General features: G+C 49.7%; 1 protein-coding gene across 13 annotated transcripts in view; it reads left to right on the top strand.

The window, feature by feature from the left end:
* Agap1 (ArfGAP with GTPase domain, ankyrin repeat and PH domain 1) overlaps nucleotides 1-15,874 on the top strand; it is a 435,843-nt gene that overhangs the window by 296,928 nt on the left and 123,041 nt on the right. For 8 of the 13 annotated variants that reach the window (XM_021650398.2, XM_021650399.2, XM_021650400.2 and 5 more), the window contains one exon: nucleotides 4,374-4,532. The exons of the other annotated variants lie outside the window; for them this stretch is intronic. In XM_021650398.2, coding sequence (XP_021506073.1) covers nucleotides 4,374-4,532 — 159 coding nt within the window. The remainder of the gene's footprint in view (nucleotides 1-4,373; nucleotides 4,533-15,874) is intronic. 13 annotated transcript variants of the gene reach the window in all.

The following is a 15,874-nucleotide window of genomic DNA, read 5'->3' on the forward strand; positions in this document are numbered from 1 at the left end:
TCATTGTTACCTAGACAGAAATGTTATCTGTGAGCACTTTCTGGGTACTGCTCCAGGCCACCTCAGTTATAACTGCGAGGTTCCAGCTTGGTCTCGCCATTGGGAACTGGGGTTTGTGGGCAAATGAGGGCCTCTGAGCACCTGCTTTCCCAGAGCAGCCAGGATGGCTCGGGACCTTCTGGAGGTAGGGAGTCATCAGCCACCTAGGTCCCACTTTTGTTCCCTGGGGACTCAGAAGGTGCGCTCTGTGCCAGCCTCCAGAGACCCCTCACCAGCATCTTAATACATCTAGACTGTGCTTAAATTTCATTTGACAAACACAGAAGGTTTGCAGTTGAGAGGAGCAACCAGAAAGAGCTCCCTTGCCCTTGCTTTGTGTAGCATGTACAGGTTAAGAAAATCTGCCTAAGGGCTGGAGAGATGGCTCAGTGGTTAAGAGCACTGTCTGCTGTTCCAGAGGTCCCTAGTTCAATTCCTAGCAATCACATGGTACCTCATAACCATCTATCCTGAGATCTGATGCCCTCTTCTGGCATGCAGGTGTACATGCAGATAGAGCACTCATCTACAGTAAGTAAATAAATAAATAAATGACTAAAATAAATAAATAAAAGTGCCTTGATTTATTTTAAAAAAGAAAGAAAAAATAGAAAATCTGCCTTTGTTCTCCAGCACTTTGACAGCCAGCCACCAGACCAAGCCCTGGCAACCCCAGGCTGGTCCTTCAGCATCTCCACTTGAATGTCAGATGCACCTGGAGTCCAGGTGCTGGAAGTTTCTCTCTAGGGCCTGTTTCCGTAGTCAGTGATAAAGACTTGGGGATCCTTTGCTTGGCTTTTCAAGAAAGCCACTTTAGAAGGTATCAGGCAGGTGGTCCTGTAGACCTACCCTCCAGCAAGGGTGTCCAGCATCCAGGTCACCTGGGCCTGAAGAACGAATGCAGCCGAACACAAAATTATTTTAGCTTTTTTGCAGTTGTATTTATTGTAGCTTGATTACCCCATTCTCAAACGCAAACCTTGCAGATGGCAGTGTCCAGAGTTTGGAGTCCAGTTAGTTTCATTTCTGTCGCTGTGGTAAAATGAATGACCCGACAAAAAGCAACTTGAAGAGGAAAGGGCTTAATTTAGCTCACAACTCCAGGGCATGCGGTCCGTCACTGCAGAGAAGCCAAGGTAAGAACTTGAAGCATCTGATCCCATTGTATCCACAGTCTGGAGCAGAGAGATGTGAATTTGCTCATCCTTTCCACTCAGCACCACTTCATATACTCCTGTTACAGTCCAGGGCCCAAAGCTGGAGAATGGAACCACTCACTTTCCGGGTGGTCCTTCAGGGAAAGCAACCAAGATAATCCCTACAGATGTACCTGCAGGCCACCCCTCGCTGAGACTCTTCCCAGGTGATTCTGGATTGTGTCAAAATGGCGATTAACCTACCGTCACAGCACCCTTGCTAGGGAATGGACAAAGGGAGCAGCAGCTGTGTTAAGCATGGTCGTCGTGGCCCAGAAGATGGACAAGGTTGTTGAGTTTGTTAGGTGGTCAGGTCTTGCGGGCCTAAAGCTGGCATAAAACAAATGTGTAGGCAGAATCATCTTGACATGTTGCTAATTGGCAGGAGTCTCTGGGCTGAAAGGGCCCAGAGGATCTGGGAAACCAAAGAGGAGTCTCTCCCCTCATTCCTTGATGCATACAACCTCCCTCCCCACCCTTTCCTTGTTCTGAGGAGCAGCCTCCTAGCTCATGGTGGCCTGGAACTCTCTTTGTAATCCAAGCTGGCCTGGAGCTCCTTGTCACCCTGTTTTTACCTCTACAGTACTGTAGTTCTGTGTGTTCTGAACCACACCTCGGTTCTTGTACAGTTCCCGAAGCTTCTGCCTGTAGGGACCTCATGAGATATGGAGTGGGAATGAACCAGGGGAGATCCTGGGGCAGGTGCCGAGGCTGTTCTGTAAGTACAGCCTAGATGGGTGGATATATGGCATCAGGTGCCCAGGAAAGGGAAACTAGAGTGGACAGTGTGCGTACCAGAGCCGGTGGGAATGGCGCCAGCACAGGCAGCCAGCCTGCCTAAAGTGGGGCTCAGGGATCAGTGTCAGAACTGCCTCACTGCCCCCCTTCTTGACATCCCTGCCCTGTTCTTCTTAATTGAGCTTTGCTCTTGAGGGCCTACAGCCAATGGACACAGCCCGTGTGGGTGGCCTCCGGGTGAACAGCCTGGCAGGATTAGAGCAGGAGCATGGCTGGCACAGGCTGCCAGAGCCACAGCTGTGTGCCTTGTGGAGGGAGCCCCTCACCCACTCTGGAGGATGCTGCCTCTGTACTATGGGAATGAGTTTACCAAGAGGCAGCTTCAGGGTGGCCTCGGAGGAGGCATGTGAAGAATCCCAGCAGCTGTGTGTAAGGTCTCCGTGGTAACAGTATCCCCTCCCCAGCTGCTAGGAGGAGGTGGGGCAAGAGCGCGGTCTTGGTATTCATGGCACTGTTGCCCAGAACATGGGCCTCAGAATACTGCTGTTCCTTTTCAGAGTGCTAAGGTGCTCCTATGCCTTCATAACAGGACAGGTGGAGAAGGCTGGCCCTGAGGCTTTGAACACAGCCGCCCCCCCACCCCCCACCCCCACACACACACGGCTTCCAAGCACCTGGCCCACATGTCTGTGTGGATCAAGAGCTTTGCTTGCTGTTGTGGTCGTGTCACTAGTTTCTACATCGAGAGAGAGTTAGTGTTTTGTTAGAGTTCTCAGACTCGCACAAACTGGGTATCTATAAACCAGGGGCCAGGTGGCCTAGAACTCTGCATTTTGGACATTCAGGCCTACTTCTCTGGCACATAAATAGCACTATGAACAGGAAGTCTGGGTGCTCAGTTCTTGCTCTTTGTTGTCACTTCTGGATTTTGGTCTGGGATGACATGGGTAATTTCCCTTCTGGGGTTCAAACCATACTCAGTTTAGACAACAAAGAATAGGCATTCAGTTGTGGGTTTTGTTTTTAATGTTAGAGGCGTCTTTGTGCTGGCTAACGTGGACTGTCAATGTGAGAGGTTATCTAATCACCTAGGAGGTGTGTCTGTGAGGAAGTTTCTAGACTGGTTTAGCCGAGGTGAAAAGAATCAACCCTGAGTGTGAGCGGCACTATGCCACGGGGTGTAGCCCCAACTGAACGACTCTGGAGGGCTCAGCCGGGAGCCAGCATGTGTGGCCAGTCGGCTTTCTGGCTGCGACCAGTGGCCTGCATCTTCAAATTGTGAGCCAAACTCGGACTTCTTCCTGTAAGCGTCTTTCTTGAGGTGTTTTGTCACATCGCTGAGACAAATAATCAGTAAAACTTTCACGTAGCACACACTGTGCTCTGCGGCGTGCTGCCTGTCAGACAGTGGCTCCAGCCTACCTGTCTGTCCAGCTTACTTGTCTGTGTGCATGTGTGCACGTTCACCTGCGTGTGCAGGTGCGTGAGACTGCATATTCTTTCACCTCTACCCCTTAGCCTCCAAAATCAGAAGCCTGACTTTTAAAGCCTGATCGGCCAGACGTGGTCACTACTGACCGACTCTTCACTTAAAGCCCCGCCCCGTGAAATCCTCCCACTGAAACAGTTTTGAACCAGAGCGGCTAGGGAAGCCGGTAGCTGGGTATGGTGAGACCCAGCTGGTCTACATAGTGAGTTCCTGGACAGCCAGGGCTATGTAGACAGAACCCGTCTAAACACAACAGTGTCGCCAGAGATCCACGTTTCTCTCTAACAGACCCATTCATAAGGTCTAGGCATCATTGGCTGAGCAAAAAGCAGCTATTTTTTTTTTTAACATGATCAGAACTATCTCTCTTCACAGTCCCTGTGAGCTCTGAAGCCACTGAGGTGACTTTTTTTGTTCTGCAGAATCTTTACAAGGTCAAGAGTCAGGGTTTCCACCTCCACCATGGTGCCTCTGGGGATTTGATCGTAAGGGATAGCTGCCCTGTGGACAGTGTCCCCTGGTACTAGACAGTTGACTCCCAGTGGGTGAGCCTGTGTGGACAGGTTGGTCCGACCAGCCTCTGTTGGTAGTTTTTTTGCCCTGTGGTGGCTGTTTTTCTGTTCTCTTGTCTTTAGAGATTGTAGTAGGGTCACTTGTCTTTGGAGTGATTTTATGGGCAGTTGTCTGCAGCCTTCCTTCACTGTTGCTCAGTGGGGCACCGTTGGGTTTCACAGCGCCCTTCTCTTCCTCGTGCTCTTGTGCTGTATGAGGCTTTCTCTGATTCACCACATAGGCAGGATGACAGCAGTGGCGTGCAGGGCTCAGGTACGTGTGGCAGCGTGAAGCCCGCTAGACGAGGCTTCTGTGGTCTGCAGTCCGCCGTGGTGTTCACCTGACTTGTTTATTCCTAGGGAATGTCACTAGTGCGTCTGGGTGTCAGATGGCAAGCGGCGTCAGCCTGGTCTCCTCCAACAGCCGACCTGACGGCATGCACCGGCGCTCCTACTCAGTCTCCAGTGCCGACCAGTGGAGTGACGCTACAGTCATTGCAAACTCAGCCATCAGCAGTGGTAAGAGGGGGCACAGACTGTGGCCATCCACAGGTCCTCTGTGAAAGCCAGGGGCTGGGCTCCATGCCCAGGGCACCCATGCTCCAGCAGGAGCGTGGTGCCAGGGGGCTGCTTTGACAGTGGCACACGTGCCTCCCCAGTCATCTGTGAATACTTTGTCCTTGATCTCCTGTCTCATCTACATCCCATCATTCATCTGTGCTCCTCTGGTCAGGGAGTAGGCCTTGAACCCTCTGCTGGTCACATTTGGAAGCCGAGGCTACGGATGGGGCCAGTGTCCTTGCTCTGGTTATGTAGCGGAGATATGGTGAAGTTGAGACGGGATGTCCGCTGTTCCCTCTCAGCCTTCTGTTCTACCTAGACATACCACCGTCCACACACATGTTGTACTGTTCAGTCAGTTCATCTGCCTCTCCATCTTCCAGGATTCCTGGTGTAGCTTCCGAGTTCTTGGGAAATCTGCTCTGTCATCTCTTACAGATTTCCACATTTTTTTGGCAAGTATGGCCTGCTTCTAGGGGGACAGCTGTGGCACCCCGGAAACTGCCTTTGACTTACTTGCGACAACATGAATTATGCAGTGTGCCCCGTACGCTGGCTGGTGCAGCTTGCTTTGCCTGTGGCATTCTGTCTGTGGCCTGTTCACCGGTATTTAAGGGACTTCCCACTGTTGTATGTAATCTATCAGACAGGGTTTGAGAGTCATTTTAGCATAATTTGTTCTAATTAAAAGCTTCCACGTCAGGTCTTCCCTGTGGACCCACCAGCTGCTGCGGCAGGACGCTTGCTTTGGGTAAACACCATCTTACTTGTTCCACGGCACTCTGACAGTCGGGCCCAAACAGTTGTTTCTGACCAGACCAAGACTTGTCAAAAGTAAGAGAGAAGTGGCGTCAGGAAAGGTGACCTGAACAGAGGGGCTCCTACAGACAGCTCGCAGGACCTGGCTAGAGGGGCAGGAGCCCGGCTGCCCCAAACACCAAGACAGGCACCACGTACCTTCACTGGGAGGTCGCACCATCCCACCTTTACTGCATAGATCCATCTGGCGCCAGCCCCACCCCCGCCACTTTTAAGGAACACAGGAACACAGAATCCTCCGGGACACTTCAGTAAAACGTGGCTGTGAGTAGGATCTCTCCCCACAGAAACGTTCCCTGCTGTGCTTCATGACAGTAACCAAGGAGACAGGCGTGAGGGCTTTCCATCATGTTTTCCTTTTTACTTAGTTGATACAAGCCCCCTTTTTTGGTAGCCACTTTATCCACCACCTAACTTCAACCCCCGCTCTCCCCCCAGCTTCCCTTCCACCCCCACACCTCTGGTCTGTGTGTCGGGGTCAGCGGCAGCTTGCGCGATGGCAGCAGTGCAGGCTTTCGGATTTACCTCCACCGGCACCAGTGAAGGGCTTGTCTTTGGGCCCAGCGCTAGAAGTCTGTTTTCTCTGCCCTCCCATCCACCCTAAAATGAAGACTTCTGCTTCAGAGAACTTTTCAATCTTTCCCCCTTTGACACACAGGTACCCCTGGGGCATCTGCCTCTCAGCGGCTGTGAGCAACTCCTAATTAGATAGATGGCTTTGTAGTGGATAAAACTGGGAAGCAGGAGGCACTGGCTAAATTAAGAGGAGAAGGCAAGAGGAACCCATTCTGTGAGATGGAATGCCCCACTGCTTTATGGCTATTACTGTTGTATGGCTTTACATTTAAATACCTGAGGTTTAAAATTAAACGTCTAATATAATTTGGCATTGCTAACGTGAGCCCGGCATCTGCCCTCAGAGAAAATCCAGACAGCTCTGTTCCCGGTTTCAAATTGCTGTCTGCTGGCTTGCGAGCAACACCGGGGATTGGATCCCTCTTCCACTAAGTACCACACGCTGCGCTGTGTAATTTTTTAACCGCAGAGTATATTCGTCTTGGACTTCTGCACTGAAAAAGGCTGTTCCAGTAGTACATGAAAAATTAATTTTTTTACATTTTTCCTCACTCTCCTAAGTGTTTGACAGAAGTAATTTTTGCAGCAAGAGAGAATAAAAAACTGGTGGCTGTAAATTCCTGTCCTGGAACCTCTTGTGTAGATTCTTTATGGACCCAGAATTGATCTACATGTCAGATCCTGTTGTGGTCTCAACTGTTTATCACCGTAATGGCAGTAGTGAGCCCGAGAACACCAACTTATAATCCTGGGTGAAAGAAATTGGTGTTTGCAGTCAATGAAGAGGAGCTTTAGCATTATTGATAGATTCAGGACAATTATCTCTGCAACAACTATTGGCTGAGGGTTTCCTCGACTCTTACTGGAAGCCTGTGATTTTTATTTTTTATTTTTTATTAATCATCTTCTCACAAGTAATTTTCTCTGGAAGTGTTAGGCAGGAGTGGGCATGCCTGCTATGAGCAGGGGCCCTGGAGGGCCATCTATAGCAAACTTAGCTGTCATAGCACACTTCAAGGCAAAGTGTTTGCTTTAGATGCATCACCTCTGTGCCAAGGGCAAGAGCCAATGTCACAGCCCCTGTGCATTAGTCTTCCAGTGTTCTGGAGTGTCTGTCCCAGTCTCCCACCTCCACGTCCTTCCCCCCCCCATCACTACCACAACACCCATCCCCACACCATTCCTTGCAAGTTCCAGCATCCTCGGCTGATGGCCTCAGCTGCGGCTGTTGCTGTGGCAGCAGCTCTCCCATCCCCCCTCCTCGACTGTCAGGCTGTTCTGATAGCTCCACCCTTTCACAGATTGCTTCAGTCCAACAGTTTATCTTCTGCCTCAATGACTGGCTGCCATGGTGAATACATTTCTTCATATGACTCCTCAGCACTCTACAGTCTCCCTTCAGGCTCCCAGGCTCGTGCAGCTTTGGCAGTATTGAGCAAACACCATTCAGTCTTTTATGTTTCTACAGGGAAGTTGGACCTGACGTCTTTGTGCATGCATTTGTTGCCGCGTGCCTGCATGATTCTCTGTGTGTGCTCCTGTGTGTGGCCTCCAGTTAATTATTTGTCTTCCTGCTAGGATCAATCCTTATTAGACAGTGGGTCCTGATATGGAAGTACTTGAGTTTTGCTAACTTTCAAGTTCTTTTCCCATTATGAAAACATCTTGCATGGCTCTTGTAATGTGCTCTAGCTCTGAAAATTGTCTATACTTTGTTTTTGTTGTTATCTTACGGCTTCTGCTACACCACATCCAAGAAAGGTCAGCAATCCTGCATTTGAGCACGGAAGGGCTCCAGAAATCATGCTGCCCCTATGCGTCCCAAGGATAAGGACTAGTACTTCTTCAGGTTCTTTGTTTTGTTTTAATTTGTTAGTTTGGGGGTTTTGTTGTCTGTTTTGTCTTTGGGTATTATACTGGCAATTCTAGAACCTGACCAGCAGGTGGCGGTAGTGTGATGCTGCTGGACTTTGACGCTGATTTATGCAAGTTTAATTGGAGAGAGGGTTAAAATGTGTTTTATACCTTGTATCTGACATTGATTCCCTGAGAACTGTGACTGGCTGAGACTGCACCTTTAATAAGTACCCACATTCACACCAGTCTTTCTTACATTCTTTTTCCTGTGTGATTTTGTTTGTTTTCTAAGGCTGCACTCACGTAGAATTAAGACATAGTGTCATACAAACCACCTGTCTTGTTTAAGGAACTGTGTGGTGGAAGAGATAGGTGTTTTTTTCTTCTCCCATGGATTCAGAAGCCCCCGTCGGTCCCTCCCAAAGCCTCCTGCATTGGAGAACCATCCCCTGCCTAGTCAACCTTCAGCCCCTGTGCGCTCATGTCTCAGCCCCCTGCAGGGGAGGGGTCTGCTCCACACACCACCCTAGGCGGCCTCATTAGAAGAGTGACCCACACTCCCTCCTCTGCATGTGGTTTGAGAGAAAGCAGAAGCTTCCTGGGTAGCCAGCCGCAGGGGAAAGGTGGAATTCTTTCCCTCCTGATCAGAATGCTGTAACTTTGTATTCTGCCTCCTTAGTTCCTGGCTATCAGCTATTTCCAGCAGTAGCTGCTGACCCAGGAGAAGTAGGACAGCCACATGCCACCCCAGTTACCAGGACAGGGAGCAGTCGCTCTTACACCTGAATGCCAGTGGGCCTCTTAGCACTGCCCAGGCACAAGGCTAGGAATGTTTGAAATGGATGGCCAATGTCATGGTTCATTATAGCCCCCGCCGTAAGAATCTTGTAGACCACTGGCTTTGTACCAGGGATGATTTTAGTCCATAGTCATTGATACCTGGAGACGTTGTTGGTAGTTACAGTTGAAAGAGGTTGAAGGAGGAGGATCTGATGGGAAATAACAGAGATGGGGGTAACCACAGAGGAGCCTCATGAGCAGGGCTCAGCTGAGCCCACATATCGGTAATGCTTAGGCCTGGGCTCCTGATACAGCATGCGGCTTTGGGTCTATTTCCTATCAGCTGCCACTACCACCCTTCTCCAGGAAATCAGTAAGAATCCTTCCAAGGGAATGGAAGCCAGTTTCCTTTTTCGAGAAAGTTACTACAGGGCCTTGTCCACAGCCTGAGTTCTCCACAACTCCCCCTACTGCTGCCCAGCAGTGCTGGTGGCAATCCAGTTGCCACAACCACCAGGCACAGAAGGACTTTCACTAAGTAGCCACTACTTGACAAGTCTGTCTTCGTTAGGGGGACTATTGCTGTGATGAAACACCATGACCAAAGCAACTCGGGGAGGAGAGAGGTTGTGTGGTTTACATATCCAGAGTCACACTCCATTAAGGAAAGCCAAGACAGGAGCTCAAACTGGGCAGGAACTTGGAGGCAGGAGCTAATGCAGAGGAGGACCAGTGCGGACCTCTGTCAAGGCGGATGTGGATGTAGAGGGCGTCGAGTCTCTCCCGTGGGAGACCCCATGCTGGATCCGTAGAAGCTTTATTGATCATCCCTCCGCCGCTCCCTTTCACCAGCTGGCATGCCTGCACCAAGGATACTGTCTGGGATGGGGAAACCACTATGTCAAGGGTTGGGGAGGCCCTGCATTGAGGAGAGGGCTGGTCTGGGCAGCCCACACCTGCTGCTGCTGCCTCAAGGAGCAGAGGGCATGAGCTTTGGCTGTTAGCTAATCCTCAGTCCTCAGGCTTGAGCTGAAATGAGTCCGAAGTTAGCGCTAAAGGCTGAATACAGGTTCAGCGAGCCTTTTGTAGAAAGAGCTAAAAGGGGACACCAAGCACTCGTAGGCAGGAGCTGAGAAAGGCTAGTCTGCAAGATGTTCCTGGGCTCTCTGGGGCCCTCTGTGGAATTACATTTTCAGGATGATTTTGGCAAATGGGGATGTATTGAGAGCCGATGGCAGGAGGCAGGACGGGTAGTAAAAGGTGGAGGCTGGGGTTACATGGTGGCTGCAGCTTCCTTGCCCATGCCTCAGGAACTCCACCCTCTCTGCTCTACAAAATGGCTCTCAAGTCTACCTGTGCACTGCCTTTTTGGGTACCATTTAAAAACACCTAAGTCTCTGGGTGACGCCTATAACAGAGCATTTGGAAGACTGAGACAGGAAGATTGCCAAGAATCTAAGAGAAAGTGAAGCCCTGCCTCTAAATATATAAATACCAATTTGTGGGGTAACAATTGGAGATGTGATTCACATGGGTTGAGATAGACCCAGAGCATTGCAGTGTTCCCAGATGTGTAGCCGTTTGAGAGGATGCTTGCTGAGCACCAGGAAGTATGTATTCTGTCCACTTCCTGATTCAGGCTACACAGCGACCATCTGTCTCTGACTTGGGGCTGTGACTTCCATCCTTCCATGTAACTGAACCCGTATAAACCTTTCTCTCCTAAGTTGCCTTGTCAGAACATCTTACCCTGGCGATAGGAGAGGCGACTAGGGCACTGGGTCATGAGTGAAAGCAGAGGCAAGTTCAGTGGACGTCTGTCTCGCTGATGGATGCACTTCAGCGCTGCCACTTAGCTTAGTAGCTAATGCCATTTGTCCTACTCGTTGGCATGCCACCCCGCCACCCTGAGCCTGGGAGTGGCGTGGGAGCCACACAGCTCCAGTTCTCTCCACGATGGAGAGAGGCAGGTAATCAATGAGGAGACAAATCGAAATGTATTCGTCAAGTGAGGAGAAAGTGGGAGTAGGCTAGGAGATGTCTTCATGATCGGGCCATCCAGCACGCTTTCATGCATGGGTTATAGGCATGCCTTTACTGGCCGTGGCACATCATTCGTTCCTTCAACATATCCAGACTGCCCCCTGACCTGGTGCCTTTGCCTGAACCCTCAACACACCAGAAATACGTAGAGAAAACTGTGTATCTGTAATGAACATGTACAAAGGCATCATTGTCCCCAAGCCATGGACTTGTACTGGGTACTTGGCACTCATGCTGTGTTGGATATCGAAGCTGGAGACAGCTTCGGATATAAAGGAGGATGTGTATAAGGCCTTTCCATACGAGGGACTGGAGCAAGCACTGTCTCCGGTATCCCAGAGAGTCCTGGCACCCGTCCTTTACAGATACCCAGTGAGGGTTGCAGGAGGAAATGCTTCACCAGATGCAGGGAGGCCCTGGAATGCATTGGTACTGGTCCATAAGGAGAGAGAGAGATCACATGGACCTCATGCTGTTATGACTTCTCTTTAGGCTTGACAGCTGGTGGTATCTACATAATTAGGGGGCAGGTGGTAGCTGTGACTTGGTAAAGGCGTCCGTGTAGCTCAGTGGGTGGACATCCAGGCAACAGGTAGAGGTGAGTCACAGAACGGCTCCAAGACATCCTGACGTGGCAGCAGTGTATGAGAGAAGATGCTAGGATTTGTAAGGTGGTCAGAATCCACATATGAAATTATCTGCGGAGTGTCGGACCGGGGCAGGACTAGGAGGGCAGTGCGTCTCATCTCCCGTCGTCTTCCCGGGCTCTGTCCAGTACCACACTGTAAGAGCTGTCTTAGGGTGACTGTTGCTGTAATGAAGCACTGTGGCCAGAGAAACTTGGTTCAGAAGTGGGTTATTTGGCTTAACCGCTTCACTGTCCATCATTGAAGGACGTCAGGACAGCAACTCAGACAGGGCAGGAGGCAGGGGCTGATGCAGAAACCATGGAAGAATGCTGCTTACTGGCTTGAATCTCATGGGTTGCTCAGCCTGCTTTCTTAAAAACCCCAGGACCACCAGCCCAGAGTGATACCACCTATAATGGGCTGGGCCCACTCACATCAGTCACTAATTAAGAAAATGATCTGTGCTGTAGAGTCTGCAGGCCTGCACACACCCTGCTCTATATGGAGGCATGTTCTCAGTTAAGGCTCCCTCCTCTAACACAAAACTTGGCGGCACAGGGGCCAAGTGATTTCTCAAGGCCCTAACGCAGAACTGTGTTTTAATTGACTCAGTTCTCAGACCTTAATGCTGAAACATTATAAAAGTATTTGTTATTGGCCCATATATTTTTAGTCAGAAATTTTCATTTTGTTCTTGGACTTCAGTTTAAGGTAGAATGCATCATGCTCGAGCCTCCCATTACAGTTTGGTAGGAAAGAGTAAGTGACATGTTGGGTGCTTGCATTATTTCTTCAGCCTCAAAGGAGACAGGGTGATTGTCCATGCGTATCGGACAAGTTTTTGTCCCATGGTTGGATGTCACTCTTAGGCCTGGAAAATGTTCACCTATAATTAGGACAGAAACTCAGTCTGGGAATCCAGCCGTATGAGAAACTTTAATCCTGCAGGTGTCAGCTGTTGTCATGAAGTTAGGTCTCTGTGTGCGCGTAGATAACACGTGTGTGGAGGCCAGGGGTCGGCCTCATATATTGTTCCGTGGGACACCGTCCACCTTGGTTTTTGAGATGGAGTGTCTAACTTTTGCTTGGAATGTGCCAGTTTGGCTAGGCTGGCCAGCAGACCTGTCCCTGCCTACCTCAGTTACTCTTCTGTTGCTGTGACAAAGCAGCAAAGGCAGCTTACAGAAGGAGGGTTTGCTTGGTCTATAGTTCGAGCCTGATAACAGTCCATAATGCCACAGCAAAGGTAGTGGGTGGCAGGAGAACTCACACCTCTGAACTGCAAGCAGGAAGCGCTCGGGGGGGGGGCGTCAAAGACCTCACCAGTGACATGCTTCCTCCAGCAACCGGGGACCACGTATTCAGAGTCCAGAGACATATGGGGAGCATCTTCCTCATGACCCCGTACTCCGCATTGCAGAGCTTTTCTTTTTAAGGTTTGCGGTGTTATGCCTTGGGTGTGCGGCTGTACACTATGTGTGTGCCTGGTACCCAGAGAACAGAAGAGGTTGTTGGATCCCTTGGGGCTGAAATTAAAGACAGGTAGGAGCTTCCGTGTGGCTGCTGGGAATTGAACCTGTGTCCTCTGGAAGAGTAGCTCCAGCCCCTAAAGTTTGGAATTTCAAGGGCACTCTACCACGCTTAGATTGTCCTCTTTTAACAAGGTTCAGAGAACTGAACTTGAGTCCTCACACTTGGGTTGCAGACGCTGCTGACTGAGCAGTCGCTCCAGCCTGTGGTAAAATCCAGTCGTTTCAGCCCTTCCTTGCCTCCTGTGTTAGAGGCTGTCAGTGTAGAGAGACCTGAAGAAAATAAGGCATGAAGAATGGATAGAAGTGAGCTCCGAGGGAGAGCAGTTAGAAAAGCCTCATAAGATGGCTAGGGGCACATGGACTCACAGAGGCAGAGGTCGGCTGTGTGTCTGCTCGGAGCCAGCCTCAGGCCCACTGTATATTCCTCCACTCATGTTTATATTCTGTAGCTTTGCATCCTTAAAGTTCTGGCAGTGGACGTGTCTGATGTTAAGTCTCTGCCTGATTATCTGACAGATAAGATTATTAACAGAAAATGTTATTAATATTAATTACACAATGATACTAAAATTTTTATATGGCAGAAGCAGATGGTTATTTAAAACGAGTTAAGTTTTAGCCTTTTTATAAAGAAGCATTCAAACATATTAGTTATAAATGCTATTTTAATTGATACATTATTTCTACAGTGGGGGTTTTAAAATCTTACTGCCATTGCACGGAAGTGTTTCTGTGTGTATTTCGATCCCTTAAAGCGTGCGCTTACTTGGCAGAAAGACAATCCTAAGGCCATTTCAAAGGCAGAATGGGAGAGAGCTTAATCTAAGCCTACCCCCACGGTTCTCACGGTTGGAGAGTTCGCCACCAGAGTGTGAACAGCTGTCCAAGGCTTTAGTCATGGTAACAGCACTCTGGCTTATCTTTTCTAGGTGGGTGTATATGTATATATATAATCAGTTATATATGTGCTAACTGCTCTATCAGTTATACACGTACACACACATACATATGTGTGTGTGTGTATATATGTACATATATATATATACATATTTATATATACATTACTGTTTCTCATTCCTTTTCTGGATTCTGCACATAGCCAAGGTAAGCCTAACACTTGAGAAGTATTTCCTACAGATGAAGCAGAATTTCTTATGGGCATCAAAAAATTAAGCTTAATTTCTCAGGACTGGAAACTCAACTTGAAACCAGCTTCTGGCCCTTTGTGTGACATCAAGCTTTGTATTAATGGCACCAGGTGAAGTACGCACGCCTCATCCTCTCCCAGCCACACTCGGCAGCCTTACCCTGAGTCTCCCTAGCTAGGGCTGTAGCCCGAGGCCCTGCTCCGGCGTGTTAGCTGGCTGGAGTCCAAAGGTTTGTTTCTGCAAGTGATCAGACGTGTCTTCAGTTTTTAGCAGGCTCATAACTTGCATACATGGCGTCAGGGATGTTTTTCCAGAGAAATGGAAAATGTTTCAAGTGTACCCTGTAAGAAGTGTAGCTGTCACACAGCAAAGTCGTGTCCCAGCATTGCACACACGGGTAGTTCAGCACACAGTGAAATAGTCAACCGGGCCTCATCTCCATCTGCATCTCCTTGGCTCCCAGCATCTTATTCTCAACAGTGGAATCCCCCATGTGTGCCAGGCTGAGCATGCCCAGTGGGTTCCACTTGGTTCCCATTTTCCATATAAAGCCTGTGAGCCCTGCATGCTTTTCAGTATCAGCAATTTGTTTTTGTATTTTTTTTTTCATTTTCCTCTGCTACCCATAAAATAAGAACCAAATATAATAAGTTATTGCAGTGGCCTAAATCCCCCTGGAGGAACCAGGAAAAGCTGGCTTCTGCTGGCCCTAGTGTGTGGATTATTCGTTGAGTACCTTAACCATGATTCAGGGTCTCTGTTCCTGAAGGATGGAAAGTTCTGCATCTGGGAAAGAAAAGATAATGAGGTCTTTGGCTAAAAGAAGGTGTCCTGGGGCCTGCAACTAGGAAAAGCTGCAGCTGAGTGAGAGCACTTGCCTCCGTGGGGATGAGGCCCTGGGTCCAGTCCCCACTACTGAGGAACTGGATGAAAGAATGACACCTGTTTTCTCCTCTTCTGTAGCCATGATTCAATTGAGGAGACACTCAAAATAGCCTTGAAGCTGTTCCCTGGGGAAGGGAGGTGTTGTGCTAGTAAGAGCCTCCCTGGCTGTGTGAGTACCTCAGTTGGTCCTCTCACTGCTGTGATTAAACACGTGTCAAAAGCAGCCTAAGGAAGAAAGGGCTTATTTTGGCTCACAGCTCTGGGGTAGAGGCCATCATGGCGGGTGGCAGGAGCAGGAGGCAGCTGGTTGCATCGCAGGAGAGAGAGGAAGCAGAGAGAGGGCTGCTTGGTTGCTTCTGACACCGTCCAGGACCCTCCACCCATGGAGCAATGCTGTCCACAACTAGGGTGTATCTTCCCAGCTCAGCCTAGCCTAGAAACAGTATGACAGGCGTGGTCAGAGGTCTGTCTCCTGGGCGGTTCTAAATTGCGTCAGTGTGGCAATCTTAACCATCACCGTGAAGGTCTGTGTTGGAGTCTGGGAATGTGGAAGGCGGGGTGCACAGCTGCATCTGCTCTGGGTTGTTGTCCTGGTACACCTGGGCACATCTGGAGAGAGACTCTCCTGGTGTCCACCCAGGTTACTCACTCGGAGCTTTCTCACCTGGTGGTAACTGCGGCCCCTCCTGCTCAGCAGGACCGCTCAAGCTGTCAATCAGCAGGACCCCGGGAGGGCCAACCTAGAGGGTGTAGGCAGGTATGAATAGTGAGAGAAAAAAGTGCGCACTGGTCTGAAGCCTTGTGCAAGAGTCGGGTGCAGAGGAGGGTAGGTGCATCCTAGGATAGGGCTATGCTCATAGAAACAGGGTGCAGCGTGTACAAGCAGGTGGAAGGGGTCCTCCTAAGCCGGGGAGGCTTCAGGTGCTTGCTGCCTTTAACCGCGCCCTGGAGGATCAAAGGCAGCCGTAGGGAGAGGAATGGGAATGAGGTGTGCTTTGATAGATAGCGATCGCAGATCCCACCTCCGCTGC

Source organism: Meriones unguiculatus, chromosome 15 (assembly GCF_030254825.1).
Source record: "Meriones unguiculatus strain TT.TT164.6M chromosome 15, Bangor_MerUng_6.1, whole genome shotgun sequence".
Classification (NCBI taxonomy): domain Eukaryota; kingdom Metazoa; phylum Chordata; class Mammalia; order Rodentia; family Muridae; genus Meriones; species Meriones unguiculatus.